This window comes from Rhinolophus ferrumequinum, chromosome 5, assembly GCF_004115265.2.
Source record: "Rhinolophus ferrumequinum isolate MPI-CBG mRhiFer1 chromosome 5, mRhiFer1_v1.p, whole genome shotgun sequence".
In the NCBI taxonomy this organism is placed as follows: domain Eukaryota; kingdom Metazoa; phylum Chordata; class Mammalia; order Chiroptera; family Rhinolophidae; genus Rhinolophus; species Rhinolophus ferrumequinum.
Genome location: NC_046288.1, coordinates 27,154,366 through 27,177,303, shown reverse-complemented (window position 1 = coordinate 27,177,303; position 22,938 = coordinate 27,154,366). Strand labels below are relative to the sequence as shown.

General features: G+C 34.0%; 1 protein-coding gene across 1 annotated transcript in view; it reads left to right on the top strand.

The window, feature by feature from the left end:
- The window catches only part of LOC117022344 (transmembrane protease serine 11F-like), a 79,727-nt gene that overhangs the window by 22,364 nt on the left and 34,425 nt on the right, over positions 1-22,938 (top strand). The window contains exon 3 of the mRNA XM_033106346.1: positions 18,667-18,818. Within this exon, the coding sequence (XP_032962237.1) occupies positions 18,667-18,818 (152 nt within the window). The remainder of the gene's footprint in view (positions 1-18,666; positions 18,819-22,938) is intronic.

The following is a 22,938-nucleotide window of genomic DNA, read 5'->3' as shown; positions in this document are numbered from 1 at the left end:
TTCTTAGTTGCTGTTTGTCAAATGTTGATTTATATCCTCCTTGTCCTCAGGAAATCCTGGCAAGTTGTGAATCTGAGGTACACCGTGATTCATATTCATAGTTGCAATTTTCTGAATGAACAAGATTTTCTAAGTAACTGCTATGCAAGGGCCTTTTGGAAACAGAAAATATGCAAAAGATAAACTTCCGCCCTTCAGCCACTTACAATCTTGGCGAAGTAACTTTACACACATAAGCAAAAAATAAAGTAACATGCAATCAAGGGCTGAACAGTGTAATAGACTATAAAGTACAGGTGTAAAGAACAGAAGAATGTTAATAATATGCCAGGACATTTATATATAATCATCACAGGTAGTATTTGTATAATTTATAGATGTTTTGTCTATATGGTATTTCTGGTAATACTGAGTTTTTCCAACAATTTCAGTTACTAAATTTTAAAGCTATTCAGAGTAATGTGATACAACTTTGTATACTTACATTATTGTTCTTTAATAAACTTTATATTCCATAATACTGGCTATTTATAAAGCTGATTTTTGCACACTCATACCCAAAAATTTTTGTGGGATTTTTTTTGCATTTTTTTTTTTGCAGTGACTTTATATTACATCCACACTAGTCTTATTTCAGTATATGAACTCGACAAACTTCTACTCACCTAACACATAGGCAGCATGTGTTGCTTCCTCTGCCCATGCTGCCCTCTCTAAGCTTTATCTACTTAAATAATCCTTCAGGTTTTGGTTTAAATATCCTCAGGGAAAACTTCCCTGATTCCTTACTCTATATAAGATTTCCGTTATATGCATAGGAGACCACCTTGCATTTCTCTTAGCATTTCATGTTAATTATACACATATTCCTATAATATTTTTTAATGTTTGCATCTCTTCCTAGTTTATAAATTCTATGAGTAGTCTGGTTAAACATTTCACTCCCAAACAGTAAAAATTTTAAATGACTATTTTTTGAACAAATATACAAATGCTATATATTAGAATTATTTACCAAGCATAAAATTGAAGACCTGATTTCAAAAAATTGCTGGAAATCTTTTGTAATTAGCATATTGAGCATATGTAATGGATACTTACAAATTGCATAAAATATAAACAAAGTTTCTCTCTTCAGTAGGTTATATTTTCTTTTTAAATATTTTTATATGCATGTAATACAAAAACCATTGTGTGAAATATCAAAAATTGAGTTATAATAGAGCTTGAATTAAATCTTTCTTGAAGTTTCAAAAAAAAGCTATTCCATATCCTTAGAGGCTATGTAATTAATATTTAATTATGTGTATTAGTTTGGATGTTTCAATTATAATTAATTAAAAACAGCCTCAAATTGGTTTAAACAATAAGAAAAATTATTATTTATTATAACAGTAAACCCAAAGGCCGGACTGGTTTCAGTGGTGTTTGATATAACAACTCAAATGTATTATATGAGACCCAAGTTCTTTCTCTCTACATTCTTCAGCTTTGTTCTCAGGTTGGCTCTTTTCAAAGCTGCAAGAGGGCTGCGGCATTCCCATGGGTCACATGGACACATAATGTCAAGAGGGAAAAGAAAAGAAGCCATCTCTTTAACTTATTTTGAAAGAAAGGGAGTCTTTCCAGCAGGCCCCCAATTACCTTCCCCTCATATATCATTGGCTAGAACATGAATTCTTGAACAACTATTGACCAGGGGAAATGGAACTATCAGGATTAACTAGCACTAATTACTTGGGGTCAAAATATATGTAGGGATGTGAATTAATGGAATTTTTGCCCAGTATCAATGGTATTAGTAGTTCTTTTTATAATTGAATTGATGATTGAGAACTCTAAGAAGCAAAATGAGCCAGAAAGGTTTTTCAATTCTCATTTAAGATAACATTAAATAATAATTGGATATTACTTGTATTCGGTGCTCAGATTTATATTTTGATGGTATATTTCTCTTTTTATTATTGCAAATACCTGTGCAAAATTTCAAGAAATCTCCTTTACCCCCCACCATTTTAGGGAATTAATATGAATAGAGATTTAACTATGTTCAATCTGTGAACATGATCTGAACCCTATGCCTTTTCTCTTTAGAGTAACTTCCTCCCCTTTGATACTCAAGATAATTGAAAAATAAATATTCCTAACTACAAACTTTGATTCTCCATTTCAGAAAGTAATAGCTTTCTTCTAGTCTCTAAAACAGACATTTCAAAGTAATGCTAAGCATTGAAAAGTTCTCATGCCAGTGTACAAGGAGTACATTTTTATGATCTCAATCTCTCTCTCTCTCTCTCTCTCTCTCTCTCTCTCTCTCTCTCTCCTTGTTACAATTTAATCTGTGGAAATGGAATGGTTTAAGCCTTGCTGAATCAATTCAGCTAGTGACAGTCTTACTAAGAAGGAAGGTACTAGTAAAAGAGAATCTTAACATGAAAAATGGAAAGCAAAATATACAGGATTTTCCAAGGATACTTGCCATCTATGCATGGACTCTGCAAAGACACTTGTTACAGAAGAAAATTAGCTAGTCTTGTTTTATTTATGTAACTTATTTCTGTTGAAGGTTATATAAGTAAAAGTTTTCTTTATGTAAATCTTTTACAAATTTTGTTAGGTTAATACCTAAGTGTCTCATGGTTATTTTATTTATTTATTTTTTTTTAAAGATTTTATTGGGGAAGGGGAACAGGACTTTATTGGGGAACAGTGTGTACTTCCAGGCCTGCTTTCCAAGTCAAGTTGTTGTCCTTTCAGTCTTAGTTGTGGAGGGCCAGTCTTAGTTGTGGAGGGCGCAGCTCAGCTCCAGGTCCAGTTGCCGTTGCTAGTTGCAGGGGGCACAGCCCACCATCACTTGCGGGAGTTGAACCGGCAACCTTGTGGTTGAGAGGATGCACTCCAACAAACTGAGCCATCCGGGAGCTCAGCGGCAGCTCAGCTCAAGGTGCCGTGTTCAATCTTAGTTGCAGGGGGCGGAGCCCATTATCCCTTGAGGGAGTCGAGGAATTGAACTGGCAACCTTGTGGTTGAGAGCCCACTGGCCCATGTGGGAATCGAACCGGCAGCCTTCGGAGTTAGGAGCATGGAGCTCTAACCGCCTGAGCCACCAGGCCGGCCCCTCTCATGGTTTTTAATGCAATTGTAAATGGTACTGTTTTTATAATTTCAATATCAATTTGTTCAATGCTAACATATAGAAAGACAGTTTGATTTTTATATATAATTTGCTATTCTGTGATGTGTGTAAACTTACATATTAGTCCCTTTCTGGTAGATACTCAGGGATTTTTCTAGAGAAAATCCTTAGGCCTAGAAAAAACAGTAGGTGACTATTGGTTCAATGAAAGAAATGAATAGCGAATGAATACTAATGGAACATTAAGTTAGCACTGAAAACTCAATTACTTGATTACTGATCAATATTCAAATGTGTATATGCTTTCTTAAATATTTAACATTTAAGTACACAGACTTTTTTTTAAATATCAGAAGCCACTACAACATATGGTCATTACATTGCCATGATTCTGTTTTTAATATAAAATGAAGGTGTATCTAAAAGAGACTAAAATGATATTATATCTTTAATTATTATTATAAGTCTATAGGATAGGTTTTGAAAGAATGAGTTTTCAATGTCAATGTTACTGTGACTACCTTTTTCCACCTGTAGTTCCATAAAGTGAAACTCAAAGTAATAGCTTATTGTATTAAAATTTTTACTAAAATGCTCATTGATGCAATAGTTTTACCACTACTTCTTTATATCCTTTACACTAGATTTTTAATTATTTAAGTACAGATTAGTAGTGATCAGAGCAATGTTGGGACAGCCTGTCTGTGAAAAGGAGTCTTGCATGTGTCATGATTACCTCTCCTTGGGATCGTCCTAATAATAACTGAAGGTCGTGATGCAGTTACTTAATAAACTGCTTCTAGTTAAACTTTTAGAGTTAAAATCTATCTGTGTAGGTGGATTCAGATAGATTCACCCACACAGATAGATTTTAACTCTAAAAGTTTAACTGGAAGCAGTTTATTAAGTAACTACATCACAACATTTAGTTGTTATTAGAGCGACCCCAAGGAGAGGTAATCATGACACATGGGGTAGCTATTTCCCTTGGATGCTGGTTCACTGTGTTGAGCAAAAAAAATTAGTGCTATATTAAATCAGTATGAGACAGCTTCTTTCCTCGAGAAACTTATGCTATGTAGCTAGATGTCTCTTGATTAGCTGTATGTATATTTGAAAAATAAATGCAAACAACTGAATATATCTTTGACACACACTTGTTGTTCAACCTGCTAAAAAGGTTTATGTTACAAAATACTGAAAGAACAATACATGAAGGCAACTGTTAAGTTAAATGTTAAGTTCATTTATTCATCAGATAGTTACTTGATATCTATCATGTGTTTGACATTAAGCTAATATATTTTAATGGAGGAGACAGAAAATAAGCAAACATGTATCATAAATTGGATAATGATAAATACAACAAAAAATAACAAAAACGGATAAAAGGGATATAAAGTAAGATGGGATTTTTAAGGCAATCAGAGAAGTCCTCTCTGAAATGGCTTTTGAGTGGTCATCTGAATGAAATGAGTGTATGAAACATGTAGCTATATGTGGGAGGAATATTTCAAGCAAAGAACCTTTCAATGCAATGATGCAAAGGTAAAATTTTTAATAATGCAGAGTAAAATATTATTACTAAGCCAGAATAACTGAGAGATAAACAGCTTGAATTATAAAGTATTTGAAAATGTAATTATACACATACATAATATCTAGAACTAAGCCACCAAGATATTTCCTATGCATGTAAATTTAACCTAGTGGTAAGGATAATTTCTATGTAACTTACTAGTGATTGAGACTAAATGTTATTTCTGAACTGTTTAGGAAAACAAACTTAATTTTTAAAAAAACACTATTAGTTTATTTCAAAGTAAAACTTTAGCAGGATTAGATTTGAGGCTTTATTGAGCTGCTTTTATATAAATCAGCATGGTTTAGTCAACTGTAAATCTTTATTCCATTATGCTATAATTCTTGAGATGATATATTATTCCTAATGGCATTTGTGAATTAGCACCAAATGGTATTTCATGAAATATTAACCCATTACACCTCAGTTTATTACCTAGAAGCAGTTATCTAGGATATTTTTCTTTGAAGTTTAAAAATATATTTTATTTAATGCATAATATTATAAATGTAAGTGTTCTGAAACTTTATTTCCTATAGAACAAACTTTTTAAGGGAAGATATATTAATACTTGTATATTTAATACATATTTATGAACTCAATGAGTGATGTAAAGTTTACAGATTTTCCTCTTTAGGAGGTCATAACTTAGAGAGGATATAGGGGATTATTAATATAACAGATAATTAAATGAAGTAGAATGTACTACCTACTATGTACTCAAATATGTTTATTGAACAACTACTATATACCAGGCACTGTGCTAGATATAGGAGATATAGCAGTGAACAAGACAGGCACTATCCATGCCCTATGGAATTTTCAACCTAGTAGGGGGAAGAAAAGACATTAAATCAATGAAAATATATTTAATTATGTATGATTAAGGATGAAGAAGTATAGGGCACTATGGGAATATACATGTAGTAGAGAGAGTACAATATATTACAGAAGAATGTTACCTCCAAAGAGGCTTGGAGTTAAGAAGAGAGATCTCACTTTAATCTAGGAATTCAGATAGCATCCACAGAAACGTAGGGTTTGAGCTGGATCTTGAAGGGTGGGTAGGATTTAGGTGTGGGAAACAGGTAGGAAAGAGGAATACTGTTTGTAGCCACAGCTTGAGTGAAATCATTAAAGTTGGGGGAGTGTTCAAGGGATCAAAGATAGTCCAGTACCCAAAACCTACTGGGAACTTTAATAAAAATGGTAACCAGTTGGCTGGAAAAGTAGGTTTAGAGCTATGAGTGCATGCTATAGAGGGTAGGCTCATTCAGTAGACAGTAGGCAGCTGGAGAAGACATTTAAGCAGAAGAAACACCATCTGGAAAGGACTTCCCCAAATTCTGTGTATAGAGTGTTGGATAGATTGCTGTGGATAGATTGCTGGGGGGGATAAACTAAAAACAATATCAGCTTAGACTCCATTATTGTTCTTTGGGTTTAATTATTTGTGAATTTAATTATCAAAGGAAGATGTGTAGAATGCAGCAATATTTTCAGATTTGGAATCATAGTCCTGTTTTCAAATCTTTGTCCCAATTCTTGCCATCTAATCTTGCCTGAATAATAGTTAATTCATCACTAATGAAGCTATTAATAACTACATGATGGATCTATTGGATGAGTTTGCTACTCACCACCATGACTGGCAGAAAGGAGATGTTCCAAAGTGGAAATCACACAAATCTGCCTCCTCCAAGATGACATTTGGGAGGTTCTATCGAATGAATTATAGTTTCACATTGATGAATAATAGTTATCATAATGCTTTCCTTTTATTGACTGCCTCTTATCTGTCAGACACTGTGCTCAGCTCTTCATTTACATTATCTCTTAAGATCATCCAGAATATTAGATCCATTATCCCGATTTTTCAGATATAGAACTGAAGGTTATCAAGAAGTTATAAAGCTTATAAGCAGTAGAACATACTGTTATCTGCAAACATCGGGCAATCTGTTCCATGATCTCTTCATACAATAGGCAAGAATGTCTGAGTTGTCATAAGAGTAGTAATAAAAGTTTTGTAAAGACAAATATCTTTATTAAGACATTTCATGGAAGAGAAGGAATAATTTCAGATATATTAAACTGAGAGGTGTGAAAAGGCAAAATATTTATGTGATCTGAAGAGAAATTAGAGTATTAAACTGAGAGGAATGAAAGTTGTGATAGTAGATGTGTAAGCTTCAGTTGTAAAAAGTAGACTGGGCAAAAAGGTAAAGAGGGAAAGCAGCTGTGTTCTGGGGTTATGGTGCTGAGGTTTATTTATGTCACAACATCACACTTAATACAGAATTTATACAGAAGCCACCTCTAATTAAAACCTAAATAATGCATAATAGATGAATGAGACCAAAATGCATGATGGCCTTGGTTATTCTGAGGGGACTTTATGCTATGTTCTTGACAACTAGTTGATGAATTGGTATTCTCCATTTCTATCCTTGGCCTCCTACTAGAGCCATTTTATTTTTAAAGGCAAGCAAGTCAGATAAGAATACAGAAAAACATTCATTGCAGTGAGAACCAAAATAAAATGGCCATACTGAAAGGGAGGAAAGACATTTGAATTCAATTATTCCTGGAAAAAACAGTTTTTATAAAAACCAGCAAGTTGGTAGCATTTTAATAACAGCAAAAATCTTTGTAGAACTTACAGAACACATGCTGTCCCATTTTATTTTCGCAAGAAACTTTTGAAGTAGATGTTATTATACCCATTTTGCTGATTAAAAAACTGAGACACAGAGAAGTTAAGTATCTTGCCTAAATCCATAGAATTAGTAAGCATTAATGTGGGGATTTAAAAGGGAATAGCTGGGCTCCAGAAGGTATTTTTAATCACTGTACTATACTATACTATACAATACTAATCTTTACTCAAATCACTCAAAACAAACTTTATGCCTTTTAACTGACCATAGAGCAGACCATAATGAAAGACAGTCCATTGCTGGTGACCTAATTCCACTGTACCCTATACCAATGGCTAAATACTGGGGAGGAAGTGCTCTGAGTCTGTGGATATTGCTGAGGTTGAAAGTTCCTTTGGACATTCAAAATTGCATTTAAAATGAATAGCATGTTTGTTTTCTGTTGCTACATGTCTCCATTAGCACGTGTGTATCACTACGTTTGTGTGTGCATGTTGTATGTGTGTGCGTTTGTTTTAAGGAAGGTTGTTAACCTCAGTTAACATGTATTAAAAAGGCATTACTAATCATGGACATTCCCAGAAATGAAGTCTTTTTGGCAAGAAGTAGAGAGAACTGTGCCCAAACAGAATATCTAATGTCTATGTAGGCTTCAGGTTGAATACAAATATGTTCAGACATGTGTAAGACATAAAAAGAATTTCCCCTCAGGGCTGCTACCTTCCAGGAGAACTCCTGATTAGCACATAAATGTTTACGCTGCTCACGGAGGAGTGTACCTCATTTACCTTAAGCTTGGTTATTTACATTTCTTTAGTACTAAGGATATAGCCAGGTATTTAAATTCTCCTGTCGATGGCATCATTTATCTGATGGATTCACTTCACCCACTTCAAACTAATTGCACAGGGTTTCCCTGTAACATTTTAATGACATTAAGAACAAGCACAGAAATATGCCCAATGAGGAGGTCATGTGAGAATGACCAAAACGATTTGAATAATACCAGCCACATTTAGTAAAGGATGTTTATAGAATCCTCACAAGATAACTTCTCTTTTGACTTTAAACCCTTGGTCAACTCATCCTCCTTTTCTTTGTTATTGAGTCAAACTAATATACAACTTTATTCAAGAACAATAAACTCGTGGCTTTCTGTTTCTAATTTTGAGAGGCATCATTTAGTTAATTGATTTTAAAACAAAGTCATAGCCTTAAATTATGATGAAAAAAGCATACTTATAAAGTTCTCAGGAGCTGTGCTTTCCTCATTTATATTCACCTGTAATATAATTCCTATTAATAGTTCTTAATTCTTGAAAGATGTATAGGAAATGCTTTCTCAACACGTCCTTATTTTCACAAGGCAGTAAGGGGATTTGGCCAGGAAGGAACTGGAAATGTTCACTTGATTTTAATTTATGTGATAACAGGGACCGAGGTTTGCTCATCAGCGAATACCCAGTGCCTATAATGGTGCTGAGTACACAGTAGGTTCTCAGTAAGAACTTACTCAATGAATTACATGTGACAGAAACATTAGATCCATTTTGTGTGATCCTAAAAAAATATAACTAGTGTTATGGATGTAAACTTTAGGAATGCATTCCTAAAAACCATGCTCAGGTTATTCAAAGGTGAGAGAACTTTGCTCAGGAAGTTAAGAAGGAATGGTCGTAAGAAGAGGCTGGCCCACATTATAGTACTCATATGACGAAGGGGTTTTTAGCATTGGTGACTAAAGGGGATTACTTACAACTTGTGTTTAATTGTGAATTCTGAAATTCTACATGGGTTCCTGGGTAAAATCAAGAAAGGAGTCTTCAAATTCCCACCCCCATACTTATTGATATGTTTGCATTTGTAACCATTCTCAGAGGAAGCAGGTCTCTTTGTCAAAGACAAACTTCTCTAGATTCCAGCCTTTCCTACCTCTTCTGAGGCCCTAGGACAAAAAGGGAATATACATGGCTCATTCAATATCCACTGTCTGCCTGCTGGTTGCTTACTTACAGGTCAAACTCTGCCCAGGAGTTTCCTATGTTGACAAGACTTTATAGAGGTGATACTTGAAAGATGAAAAGGTCCTCCTTGGGTGTATGGCAGATAAAGGCTAGAGGATGGAATGTGTGACTGATCATGCTGCTGAGGGATCCATCAGGAGAGACCTTAGGGGTTATGCTGAAGAGTTTGCATGTCAATGTGAAATTTAGCATTAATTCTTGCAAATGTGCCTTAATGGGGCAATTACATGCTGTAGAGTTCTATACACCCTCTCCATCCCAGAACAGCTCCGTCTTAAGTGAGTGTTATACCTTAGAGTTCTATATAAGCATTAATTTGAGAAAGGGGTCTCACCACCTTCAAAATGTTTCTTTCCCCTGCTCAGGCTAAACACCTTGGAATCCTCCTTATGTCTTCTCTTTCTCTCACCTTTTGCAACTGATTCATCGACAAAGCACTGCCTTAAAATATATTCTGAATCCAATTATACGTTCTGATGTCCCCACAGCTACCATCCTAGTCCACACCACTATCTTCTCTCACTTGATCTATTGCAATGGTACCCTAACCAGTTTCCCTGCCCCTGCTTCATGCTTTCCCCACCCCCCACCATAGTGTATTCTCCACAGAATGACCCCTTTAACAGAACTATTCCATTCCACTGAGCAAAACTCTAATGGCTTCCCTTCTCATTCAGAATAACATAAAGCAGTCCTTATTGTGACCTGATCCACTACATGACTCTCTCTGACCTCATCTTCCCTTTTCTGCTTGCTCACTGAACACTGGCCACACTGACCTTCTCATTCTTTGGCAAACACACCAACTCTGCTCCCACTTCAGGACACTTGGACTTACTGTTCCCTCTGCTTGTAATACTTTTCCCTCAAATATCTGCATGGGTTGGCCCTTCAGTTTATTCATGTCTGTACTTAGATGTCACCTTTGCAGAGAGGTCTCGTCTAATCACCTTAATCCCACCCTACCCCAAGAAACCCCCACTCATTCTTTATCTCCTTACCTGACACTTTACATTTATGTACAGATTTATTTATTGCTTATTGTCTGTCTTCCCAAATAAAAGATGTGAAGGTAAAGAACATATCCTCAGTCCTGTTATAGCCCTACTATCTAAAATAGTGCCTGAAGTAAGTAGATAGATGCTCAATAAACACACATTAAATAAATGAGTGAAATTACAGGTGTCTTTTAACAGTATGCTTGGCAGTCAGAGTAAGCATAAAGTCTTCTTGAGGCAGAAGATTTTTTTTTTTAAATGAAAGTTTATTGGGGTGACAATTGTTAGCAAAGTTACATAGATTTCAGGTGTACAATTCTGTATTACATCATCTATAAATCCCCTTGTGTGTTCACCACCCAGAGTCACTTCTCCTTCCATCATCATATATTTGATCCCTTTACCCTCATCTACCACCCGCCTCCCCCCTTACCCTCTGGAAACCACTAAACTATTGTCTGTGTCTATGAGTTTTTTTTTTTTTTAAGAGACTGGTATATTTTTGAAGGACACAGGGAAATTATAGAAATGTTACTCATATTTGTAGGAATTAAATTAAATTACTAAATACTATTGTTCATGTAGTGACTTTTTGAGATGGAGCTGACCTTGCTAATATTATAGCCAGAGAGGAGGCTGCTTCTGGGTGCTTACAAGATGGCAATCATGATTTTAAAGGTCACCTATAAAGAGGGTAGATCTTGTTCTAGATCTAGAATGCATAGATCTAAAAAAAATTTTTAAGGAATTTTTGGAAAACATGAAATGTTTATCACTGATATCCTGAAATGTCCCATATGCTTTTCAATATTATATTGCACTATGTAAATAGGATGTAATAGGACTAACATTCCCTTCCCCACCATCTAAAGACCTATTACACATTCCATTAAAGGAGCAGGATGCTATGCAATTTCTGTCCATACTTTGCAAATTTGTTCTTCTCCATTGCCTGCTAAACCAGTCATGTCTGGCTGATAAGGAAGTTAATTTTGATGACTAACTCATACTTGAAATTCTCCCCATTTCCCACCACTTTTCCAGTTCTTTATTCTTCTGTAGTAACTTATGATGACATTTTTAGAATATGCCCTCATGTGTCTTTTGGACAAAACCAAGGACATTTCTTGCCCGAGCCCTTTGATTTGCATTCCTACTCTTTGAAATTCTTAAGTCCAAAGCAAATTTTGCCTCATCATGAAAATACCCCAATGTCATTTCTACTTAAATAGCTGTATCATTTTTAAATGTGGCAACAGCACAATCAACTCCTCTCTTTTACTACCAACCATTTTGCCAATGTTTCTGATTCATGGGTTCAAGTACTGCTAACAGTCCTCCCATAGAAAGAGACCTCCCAAAAAGAATTGGACTGCTATCAGCTGAACTAGCGTGTTAAAACCATTAACATGGTTTCTCAAATTCTCTTAAACTCTTCTTACTTCTCATTTTCTATCTAAAACATGTGAAATTTCTTTTGTCAATTTGATAAAGTTTTCTATTGAATGGTAGTGGAAAATTCTATTAATCAGTAAGTTTTCTTTGATGTCCAAATAAATTTGTGGTTGGTCATATTCCTGTTATGATAATGAGAAGTTGTGCTTGTGAGCAAGAAGTAATAGGTGCAGGATGTGCTTAATCAATATCATGTGCTGAGGAACTCCCTTTATCCTTCAAGGGCTAGCTCAGCTATCACGTTGTCCGAGAAGTCTTTCCTGTACTCATTTCTGTCCCTTTCCCAAACAACTTTTATTACTCAATTCTCCATGTTTTCTTGGTAAAACTATTATTTTCCCTATGACACTATATTGAGTTTTACTATTTTATGTCTTTCTACTCTACCATAGCCTCTTGAATACAAAGTGTATATCATTTTTGTTTCTGAACAATTTTCGTATCCCTAGTGCAGGGGTGTCCAAACTGCGGCCCGCGGGCGACTGCGGCCCGCAATCCATTGTTAATTGGCCCGCAGCAAATTCCAAAAATATATTTAGTTTACTTAAATAAACCAGGTGAGGCAATACGTACTTCACCTCGAGTGAGTGGCCGGGCTGTTTGTGTATTTTACCGCATATGGCCCTTGGTGAAAAACGTTGAAAAAAGTTTGGACACCCCTGCCCTAGTGTTTTGAATATATCAGGCACATAATAAAATGTTCTTAAATAGAACTGAATTAAATATAAGAAAAGGACATGTAACAATCCTGCTGATCAGATCACACACGTGGCTCTGGGTATGTTCCAAGTTCAGCACAAGGTGAACTTTGCCCAGAAACAACACATTATACATGAATAAACCAATTGTCATATTATTAATATGTAGTTTTGGAACATTTTGCCATGAACTCAGTAGTCACATAATAAGACTGTGGTAGAGAAAAGTACAGGAAAAACTTCTAATCTATTTGGAGTCCAGAGAAAGTAGATGATACCTGAGTTTACAAAGCTTAAATCAAGCTTTGTCTCTGCATCAACAAATAAAATACTGTAGTTTTAATATTTATTATTAAATGTCTATATTATATATTTGCATAATATACAGAGGGTGCTTAAAAAATGTATACACATTTTAAGAAAGGAAAAACTGTACTAAAATTGTAATACTCAATATACAGTCATATTTGACTTCTGCAATTACAAGAGGTGCTCAAAAATGGTTACCACCAGCGTCCAGACACTTCTGATCACAATGAACTACTGCTACCTACATAGATAATATATCTTAAAATGTGTATACATTTTTTGGCACCCTTTCTACATATACATATGCATATACATATACATATACATACACACAGCTTCGTTCTATGGATTCACACATTAAGATCAATAATCTAAAAGATATACCCAGTTTGAAGTCTGAGAGACTGGGACATGTCTTAATCATATAACAATTTCTTTATTGTGCCTAACATAAAAGACACTCATGCCATTTAACGTACAAATATATAATAAAGGTGGCCTACTTCTGCACACTTCTACTTAAACTACACTTGTTAGCACCCCAATTAATTTGCCAGAAAAACCTCCATTTTAAGAAAAATTCTATAAAACAAAGTAGAAAATCAACTCTATTGCAATTGCTGAAATAAATTTCTTAAAAGTTCAAGACTGAACTAGCTGTAGCTTCTCTCTACTAAGCAATTGCCGAATGTCCAACTGTCAGCCATCTTTGATATACCAGTATACTAATCATAGAGCTCATTGCAATTAGTGATATCATTCCTGGGAGGGGGCAGGCTTTCTCACCTATTTATTTAGGTGTTATTACAGTGTTTATCATCAAAGAGGCTGCCTGTAAATGAGGACATAACTCAGGCTTACTTGATAATCTGCACGAGTGGCACGTTGGAGGGGGCAATACTATAGGTCATGTTTGCTCACTTGATCAGAATACTTGTGGAATTGTCTAGAGAGAAAGTTGTAAGACTGAGCTCTTTTTATATACATCTTTTTGGTCTGTAATAATGTAGTTAGTTTGAGATATCTAACTTAGTTAAGCCCTAAGAATGAAATAGCAGCATATACTTAGACTCAGGAAAAATGTAAGTAGGGGCTCCCTCTAGGAATAGAGAATTTTTTCTGCTAAAGAAACTGAAACGCTCTCTTATTAACAAAAATTTAAGCCACAAAATGTTCACTGGTTTAAAGCTGCTTCTCCATAGTATTTTTTTCCAGTGACAGGTTCATCGAACAGACCGAGTTATTTTTCAATGCAAGCACTTCACACACTTTCCATATGCCAGCAGCAGACTTGCAACCCTTCTTCTACACATGGCATATCTCTTCTGATTTTTCATGTCTCAGCAAAAATGTTACTTCAGAGAGAACTTGCTTACTCACTCTTTCCAAGCAGTTCCCTCTCCCCACCCAATCTATAACCTTCTTATTTTTGATCATGGACATGTTATTCACCTACTTTCTGGCGTTTATCACCACTCGTAAGGATTGCTGTGTTTATAAGTTTTATCTGTCTCCCTTCAGAGACTATAAGTACTATGACAGCAAGGACCATGTATTTGTGTTTTATTCACTGTGTGTCCAGTAACTATTAGAACATGGTGGATGTTTATGAAAATAATTGTTTGTTGCATATTTAATAATAACACATTTCAGAATTCTTCAGTTTTTGTATGCAAATGATTTTTCTAGATCTAGGATCTAGACTGCATTTCTTTCATTCATCATTCATTCATTTATTCAAAGAGCAGCAAAATTCATGTAAGGAATTACCTTAGATATTAGGGTTAGATAAAAAGTGGTAAAATAATCTTTTATTTTTCTCAATGGTATGTTTTCTGACAATTCTTATTCATATAGCTCTTCAGAAATTATGAATTATCTCTACATGATTTTTTAAAAAATCCTCGCGACAACCTTGAGAGATGAGGGATATTATCACCCTAATTTAATAGACAAGAGATTCTTAGAATCAGAGACAGCAAGATAACAGGGTCAATACGTGACCAAACAAAGGTTTGAACCGTTAGATTTCTGATCCAAATTGCATGCATTTTCTAGTATTCTTTTCATGTGTATTTCATTACTATAACCATCGTTTTGTTTTTATTAAAAATACCAAAAGGCTTTAGCTCCTGTATTTTGTTTACTTTAATGAATTTTTTAGAATGATATGGACTTGCAAACGTGACAGTTGTTTTACAAGTCATCAGTACACTAAGGTGATATCATAATAATGCTATTCTTATTTGATGTCTGTATTGAAACATTAAAGAATGAGGCAATATTCCAGAAGGTTGTTAGAACAAAAGTATAAGTTTTATTTTAAATATTCTAGGTTTGTTGCCTTCAGACTGAGTATCATGATTTTATTTTAATTTTACTGACTGGTTAGTATGTGGAACCAGCTGAACTCCGTAGAGCATTTTTGCACTGAAAACTAATAGATTTATATTATCAATGTTTATGTATCTAGAGATCAACAAATTAATTTTGCTGCAAATCCAGAAACAATGATTTTCATAAACTTATGATGAAAAATATATGAATAACTTTGAAAGTCATTGTATTGAATTATAGATAACTATGGAGAAAATATGAAAATATTCTTTACTATAAACCGTCAGATCATCTGAAGAATTATATTCAAAGACAAGACCAAAAACAGACCAAAGAGAGCAAAACAAAACCGTTAGCTTCTGTGAAAGAAATAAACAGGACTATATTCTGATTCTTTACTTGTATTATTTATTTGCACTATTTTGGATCCTAATAAAGCCATAAAAAGTTTCTATTCCTCATTTCACAGGTGAGAAGACTAATTCCAGAATTTAACTAACTTGCTGATATAAGCAAAACCAGGATTAAACCCAGTTATTCTGTGTTTATTTCCATAATAAAGAAGCAGTCATCACTTCCCAGCATGTACCAATATTTTCTATTTATCTTTTAAAAGGTTGCTTTAATGGAGAAATAAGTTTGAGTTATATTTTCCTTCTCCATTTGTTTTCTCATTTTTATTTTCATTTTACTTTAATAGGAAGAAAATAAAAAAGGCAAAAGAACAATCCTCTCCCCAACAAATAAACACTAAAGAACAAACTTATGCTTAATTCTTTACTTTAAAAAGATGCAATACAAGGTACCATGAAAAAGTTCCATTTCGATTAGTCTCATATTCAGATTAAACGAATAAATAATTGTCATGTACAAGTAGAAGAAACATATAGGAATATATAAAGGCATTTTAAATGTCATCAAAATAAAACAATGTCTTTCATAGATTGAAAAAGTTATACATAAAAAAAAAATCTTTCTAATTTATAGCCAAGTTCTGAAAGTTTCACACTTAAGACTCCTTTGAATTTTTGTTTTTTAGGGTAACTACCACTTTCTTTGCAATCAGCTGGCATCTGCATACAGCTGCTGTCAGCTCTACTTCAAAACACAGAAATAGGTATTTGGTAAAACTTATTTTCACTTCCACATGACACAAAACTCAACATTTTAGTATATCAAAATGAGAATAGCTGATCACCAGACAAAACTCATTTTACAATTAAATATAACCATGATATAAAAAAATATCTTCTGTTATGATGCAGTGTTATCATGGTGTAATATATGGTTATCACACCCAAAGATTTGAAAGAATTTGACTTTTGTCATTTTTTGCTTCTTGAGTGGCACAGGGTACGGCAATCAACAAAACTTAGGAAAACAAGAAGTGAGAGCTAAAAATTTGCAGTAACCCAAATATCCATACTCTAAATAAACAAGAATACTTAATGCCATAGATTTTGGAAATGGAGACTTCAATTACTAGTGAGGAAAAAGGCATTGCTCATCGGGACATTAGAAACTTTGATTTTTCTGAATTGTGTGACGCCAGCCTTGACAGTTACTTTTATTAGAGTCATGCAAACGTGTTGTTAGTGACACAATGGAAATAAAATGAGTCAAGACAAAGGGCATGAAATGGATAATTTCCATTTGGCTCAGACTTAAGTATAAGGACAGCACATTGCTCATTATAAACAACATTGATGCTACACTGGAAACACTTTCTCTTCATTTAATTTTCCTCATCTTGCCTGGAGGCACAATCATTTATTTAGCTGGACAAAACATGGGTGCCATTAATCCTTTTCTTGTCCCACATCTAAGCAATCAGTCACCAAAACTCAAGGATTAGAGCTAAATCCATCTCCTCCTCTTTACCTCACTGCCTCAGCCAGGTGCAGACCCTCACCATCTCTCTCCTGGACCTTTCAAAATGACCTTTAAACCAATTTTTCTGTCTGCACTTTTGTTGTAATCTCTATTCTCATTCATATCTCTGATTATTCTAAATTCTCAATCTGATTAAAACTTTTATTGGCTCCCCATCTCTTGCAGAGTCAATTTCAAAAGCTCTTTACTTTGGGTTATGAGATTCCTCATGAGCTTGTCCAGTCTGGCAGCCTTACCATGTCCTCTTCCTAGTACGCAAGCAGTACTGTGAAAGACTTGCAATTGTGGCTATACCTTGGGAGACCATACATTCTCTGAGCGCACAAGCCATATTCTCAGTATATATTTCTATTTTCGATGATAATTGTTAATAATAAATGTTGTTTCACACCACCAGTTTTTTTGTTCTTTTTGTTTTGTTTTTTTGTTTTTGCACATGCTGGCTTTTTTTCTTTTCTCCTTTTTTTTATGGTATACCTGAAAAACTTGTTGCCTTCTTGATAAAATTACTGACACAGCCCTCCAAAAGTTAAATATTTTCTCTTCTTGCACAAAGTTTTATTTTGGCACTTTTCACACTATATATCAATTACATGTTTCCACGTATGTATCCCATTTTAAAGTGTGAGTGCCCTAGAGGCAAAGAGTATATCTTAAAATACTTATTATACCTCTAGGGTTCTAGAACAATTTCTGAAACTTAATTATAATATGGTAGACACCATTCTAAGGACTTTCTATTATCTCATTTAATGAATAAACTTTAAATATATATTTGTTAAACAAAATAAAAAACAAACAAAAATAACTTTTATTAAAAAAAACCCACTTGCAAGATTATTAAATATTGAATCCTGTTTGGGGATTCAGAAAATAAAGTAACTAAATGTCAACTTTCAAGTTGGAGAAAGATAATTTAAATGGCTTAAGGTATTTTGGGTGCACAGGTAGTGAATGAGTTGGGACAGGTCAGAGTCAAGTGGAAATGAAGGATCTGTATTGGGACTGGAGTCTTATCCAGTAAATTTACAATCTGTGATTTCACTGGGAGGTGCTAATAAAATGTGAAGAACCATGATCAGGTCTTCAAAAGTAATGTTGCCACTTTTAGAACAAGCCATTAATTTTTTTTAAAGAAGTATTAAATTAAAAAGTGTTCATGTTAAAATCGTTTATTTTGAATCAAATAAAACTGATGAAATAATTATACAACTTTGTTGCTAAGAACTCCACATTAAAATATGAACATGTTATTTATAAGTTACCTTTTCTTTAAGTGAGTCTTTGCATCTCACCAGTCCAATTTCAAATTGCCAATTCGTCAGACAGAATGTAATGGGAATATATCCTCACTTGAATGTCAATATCAATAGAGCTTTAACTAAACCTTTTGCTGTGATTGGGGTGTTGGGGTATAGTATACAAATTAAAACTTATGTTCTTTTTAAGATCTAAGTATCCTATTGCTATTTAGCAATATAAACTATTTCCGTAGAGTAATTAGCAAGTGGACATGGAATAGAGCTATAATGGATATTTTTTTGTCTTTTGTTTATTTCTTTTCATTATCACAGACCACTTGAGTTTTCAGAAGCTGATTACCCACAAGTTGAATATCAAAGAAGAGAGCAATTCTGGGACCCTATTCGGCTAGCTATCTTCACATTGGTAATTGCAGCAATCATAGGAATTGCAATTGGTATTGTTACTCATTTTGTAGTTGAGGGTAAGTATCCAGGTCACATTTCTATTGCCTAAGTGCTCCATGACTTCACAACTTGAAATTCTCTGTTGCATAAAAAAAATTCCATTTGCATGATATTAACATTTTAATTACTAATCTTTTACTGATGTTAAATTATAGTTTGCTCCAGTGTTGAGCTGTGTTACATATTTCAAGCCACTGAAGCTTGCAATATACATTACTACATGGATAGATACATCTAAAAGAAATACATATTTAAAAAGAGAATAAAAAGATTATCTTCAGAATAAAGACAATCACATCATGTGCTGAGTTTAATATACTTTTGTTTTTCAAAATCAGTATCTTAATGAGCTGCCCCAAGAAAACTGGATAATATGAGAAAAGTTACCTAAAAGAACATTTTTAAAAGGCTAAAGATCAAACATTATTTTTGAAGGAAAAGAGATTGTTTTATGACTGGGGAAAGAAGATAAAGCTTAGAATTAATTCCATATTGTGTGCAAAAATAGATAGTAGCACATTTAAAACAAATGACAATCAATTAAGATTCATTTACCCTTGTCTTTGGTATGTGTATTTATAATTACATGTGACTGAGACTTTGCCTAAAATTTTACAGAATCATACGACTCCCAACAATAAAGCCATACTTGAGAGACCTCCCAGGAAGAGATGAATATTGTCCAACATGCCCAAGTTTTCTCCTACCCACTTTATTGGGGGATTGATAATATCCATTTTTTAGACACTTATAAAATAAAAGGATAAACCAAGTTATCCTCTGCAATTGTGTCTTTCTTGTTAATGTCTTTTTTGGGTTAAAAGATAGTGAAGTAGTTGTTTTAAAAATGCCCTCTATCTCTGATATGACAGGTGTTCAAAAAATTTTAAAAAAAAGTGAAGGGATAATAAAAGCAATGGCAAAAAAGTAGTTTAAAATATATCATAGAGATTGTGGTAAGCTGAATAATGCCCCTCACCCAAGGCATCCATGTCTTGGTCCTTACAACCTGTAAATGTTATCTTACACGGCGAAGGGGACCTTCCTGAGGTGACTAAGTTAAGGATTTGGAGAGGGAGAGATTATTCTGGATTTTCCAGATGGGTCCTAAATGTAACCCCAACGTCTTTAGAAGAGAGAAGCAAGAAGGTCAAAGAGAGGAAGAAGGCCATATGACAACAGCAGCAGAGGGAGAAGAGACCACAGGCCAGGAAATGAGGATAGCCGCTAGGAGAACAAAAAGTCAGGGAAAAAGATTCTCCTCCTTAGAGCCTCCAGAAGGAACCAGCTCTGCCAATATCTTGGTTGGAGCCCTGTTACATTCATTTCAGGCTTTTGACCTTCAGAACTATACGAGAATAAGTGTATGTTGTTTTAAGCCACTAAATTTGTGGTCATTCTTTTCAGTAGCAATAGGAAACTAATACTGAGGTTCACACTCAAGAATTTGAGAATCTATCACATGAACCGTCCATACAGTTAATTAAGAGTTGCCTGCTTATAGATGGAAATTTAATAAAACAAAGGAGAAAACTGTCTATCACAAAGGATAAAAAGTGAAAGGGGGTAAGATAGAGGTATCTATCACACATTTCAAAAAAGTAATGTACATATTTTTATGGCATAAGGAAATCAAAACCAACTCAGTGAAGGAAATCACATTGCAGTAATCAGGATAAAACCATCAAGAAGAAAAACAGTTTGAAAATATTAATTTTAAAGAGTGGAAATAAATGGATCTGAAAGGCAGGAGAATAAAAACTATAAAATATGTGAATTAACCACAACAGAAGTAAGGATTTTAGCAGACATGATAAAATTTACATCACCAGGACTGAAATGTATTTGATAGAGTTATATTTATCCTAAGGATTTCAAAAATTAAGAATGATCAACTTTTCCTGTGTTCTAATACTGACCAATTAACTACTCCCTGATATATGAGAAAACTTAAAATAAGAGTTACAAAAGAATATAGTGACTTTTAGAATATGAATGGTTTGATATGGAACATATCTGTAGTTGAACAAGTTGGGTATATACCATGTTGCAGGGAAGGAGAGCATACGCCATGGGGAGCATGGGGTGGCGTAGACAGAGATTCTTAGAAAGAATATAAGATTTTGATTTGTGTTAGGTCATTTGGGGAAGGGTTTGCCCTAGATTGGATGCTGTCAGGAAACTGGACTAATGCTGTGGTTTTGTATCCTAAGCAATCTAATCTAGAAGGCAAAAGCAATGAAGTGAAGCTGAAGCTGTAACTATTAGAAAAGCAGCACTCATAATAGTCAGGATAGGGAGATGTTCTGTCTCTTTTGTTTGTTTGTTTGTTGTAGTGTTTTCGTTTGAATTCAAATCTGTCTGTGGAATGGTCTTGTTTTTGTCATTATCTATATGGTCACAGGGTGGCTTCATCTAATGTTGATGTTCTGTGAAATTGTGTATGTTCAAGAGGAGAATGCCAAGGCCTAGATGATAGCAATAGGCCAGTGTCTGAAGGTTAGGGGACACTTTTTCTCTTTCGCAGGTTTTATATTTACAAGTCCACAAATTCCTGGGTGTAACTTTAGAAGATAATTTCTGTGTTACTAATTAAATATTCAGTGCCAGACAATTAGTGTCTCTAACTTTTTTGTTACTCATCACAATAAAAAGACTGATCAGCTGTTGGGTTCTTATTTATCCCTGGAAATTCCACCCCAGTCCTCTTTTTACATTTAATCAAAGAAAAATAAAATATTTAAAAAACGAAATCTTATTTGAACATAAAATAAATATAACAACATGATACATATTTTCTCAGCCTTGTTTCTACTCAATGTTGTTGTAGAAGTCAACTACTTTTTTGTAGGTAGCTCTAGCCCATTTATTTTCAATATCGACTACTAATATTCCATTGTCTTAAACATGCCAGAATTGACCTATCTAGTCAAGTGGTCATGGACATTTGGGTGGTTCCAAGTTTTAGACATTTAAACAATACTGCTATGAACCTTCTTATGCGTGTATCTTGGTACACACGTGCCAGGGTTTATCTAGGGAACATTCGCAGATGTAGAATTGCTGGGCATGTGCTTTTTTAACTTTATGGATAACACCAAGCTGTTTTCTATTAGCACTGTATAGGAGTTCCTATTGCTCCATATACTCACTGACATTTGCTATTAGCATGTCTTTATATATTTGCTAATTTGGTGTACATTATAGTGTTATCATTGTAATTTTAATTTGTATTTGCCTGATTACCAGTGATGTTGGACACCTATCCGTGTGTTAATTGATCATTTAGATTTCCTGCTTTTGTGAAATACGTGTTCAAATCTTTTCCCCATTTTTTATTGAGTTGTCTGTCTTTTTCTATTGATTTGGGTAGTTTTTCCTACATTCTGAATATAAATATCCATTGTCAGTTGTATGTATTGCACATATGGATATATATATGATATATACATATATCATATATATATCATATATATCATATATATATGATATATATATATATATATACCTTCATAATTGTATGAGGATCTTTTTAATATTAATGAGCAAAATCACCAGTACCATTAACATGAAATATGACATTAACTAGAAAAATTCAAACATTGAGCTTCCCAGTTTAGTTACCTAGAATTATATAGTAAGTTATATTTTTCAACAAATATTTTCATGATCCAGAATAATTGTTTTTTCAGGATTCTTTAGGATTACTTACTATATCTTTTGTTATGGTGTAAAAACAAACCTGTTTTATAAAGAGTTACATGAAATCTTTTGAAGTCTTTAGAATTGCATTTTTACAAAATCTAGGTAAATTCAATTTTCTAAAACTATTTTTAAAGCTTGGTTTTCTGAAACCTACAAGTGAAGTCTAAATTGGGATAGCATCATTTGTCTTCTCATTCTGCAGGACTTGCTCCACTTCTAGGAATGTAGGGAATATATTGTCTCATGCGATTTAGAGTCAAATGAACCTTGGTTTTAATGTGAGACCTACCATGTACTAGTTGTGTGGTCTTTGGAACATTACTTTTTTCTTCACCAAGCTTCAATTAAAACAATATTTTTTAGAAGGTGAAAGATAAGTCAAAATAATATCACTTACTTCTAGATGTTACAGTTATCGATTATTTTTATTCT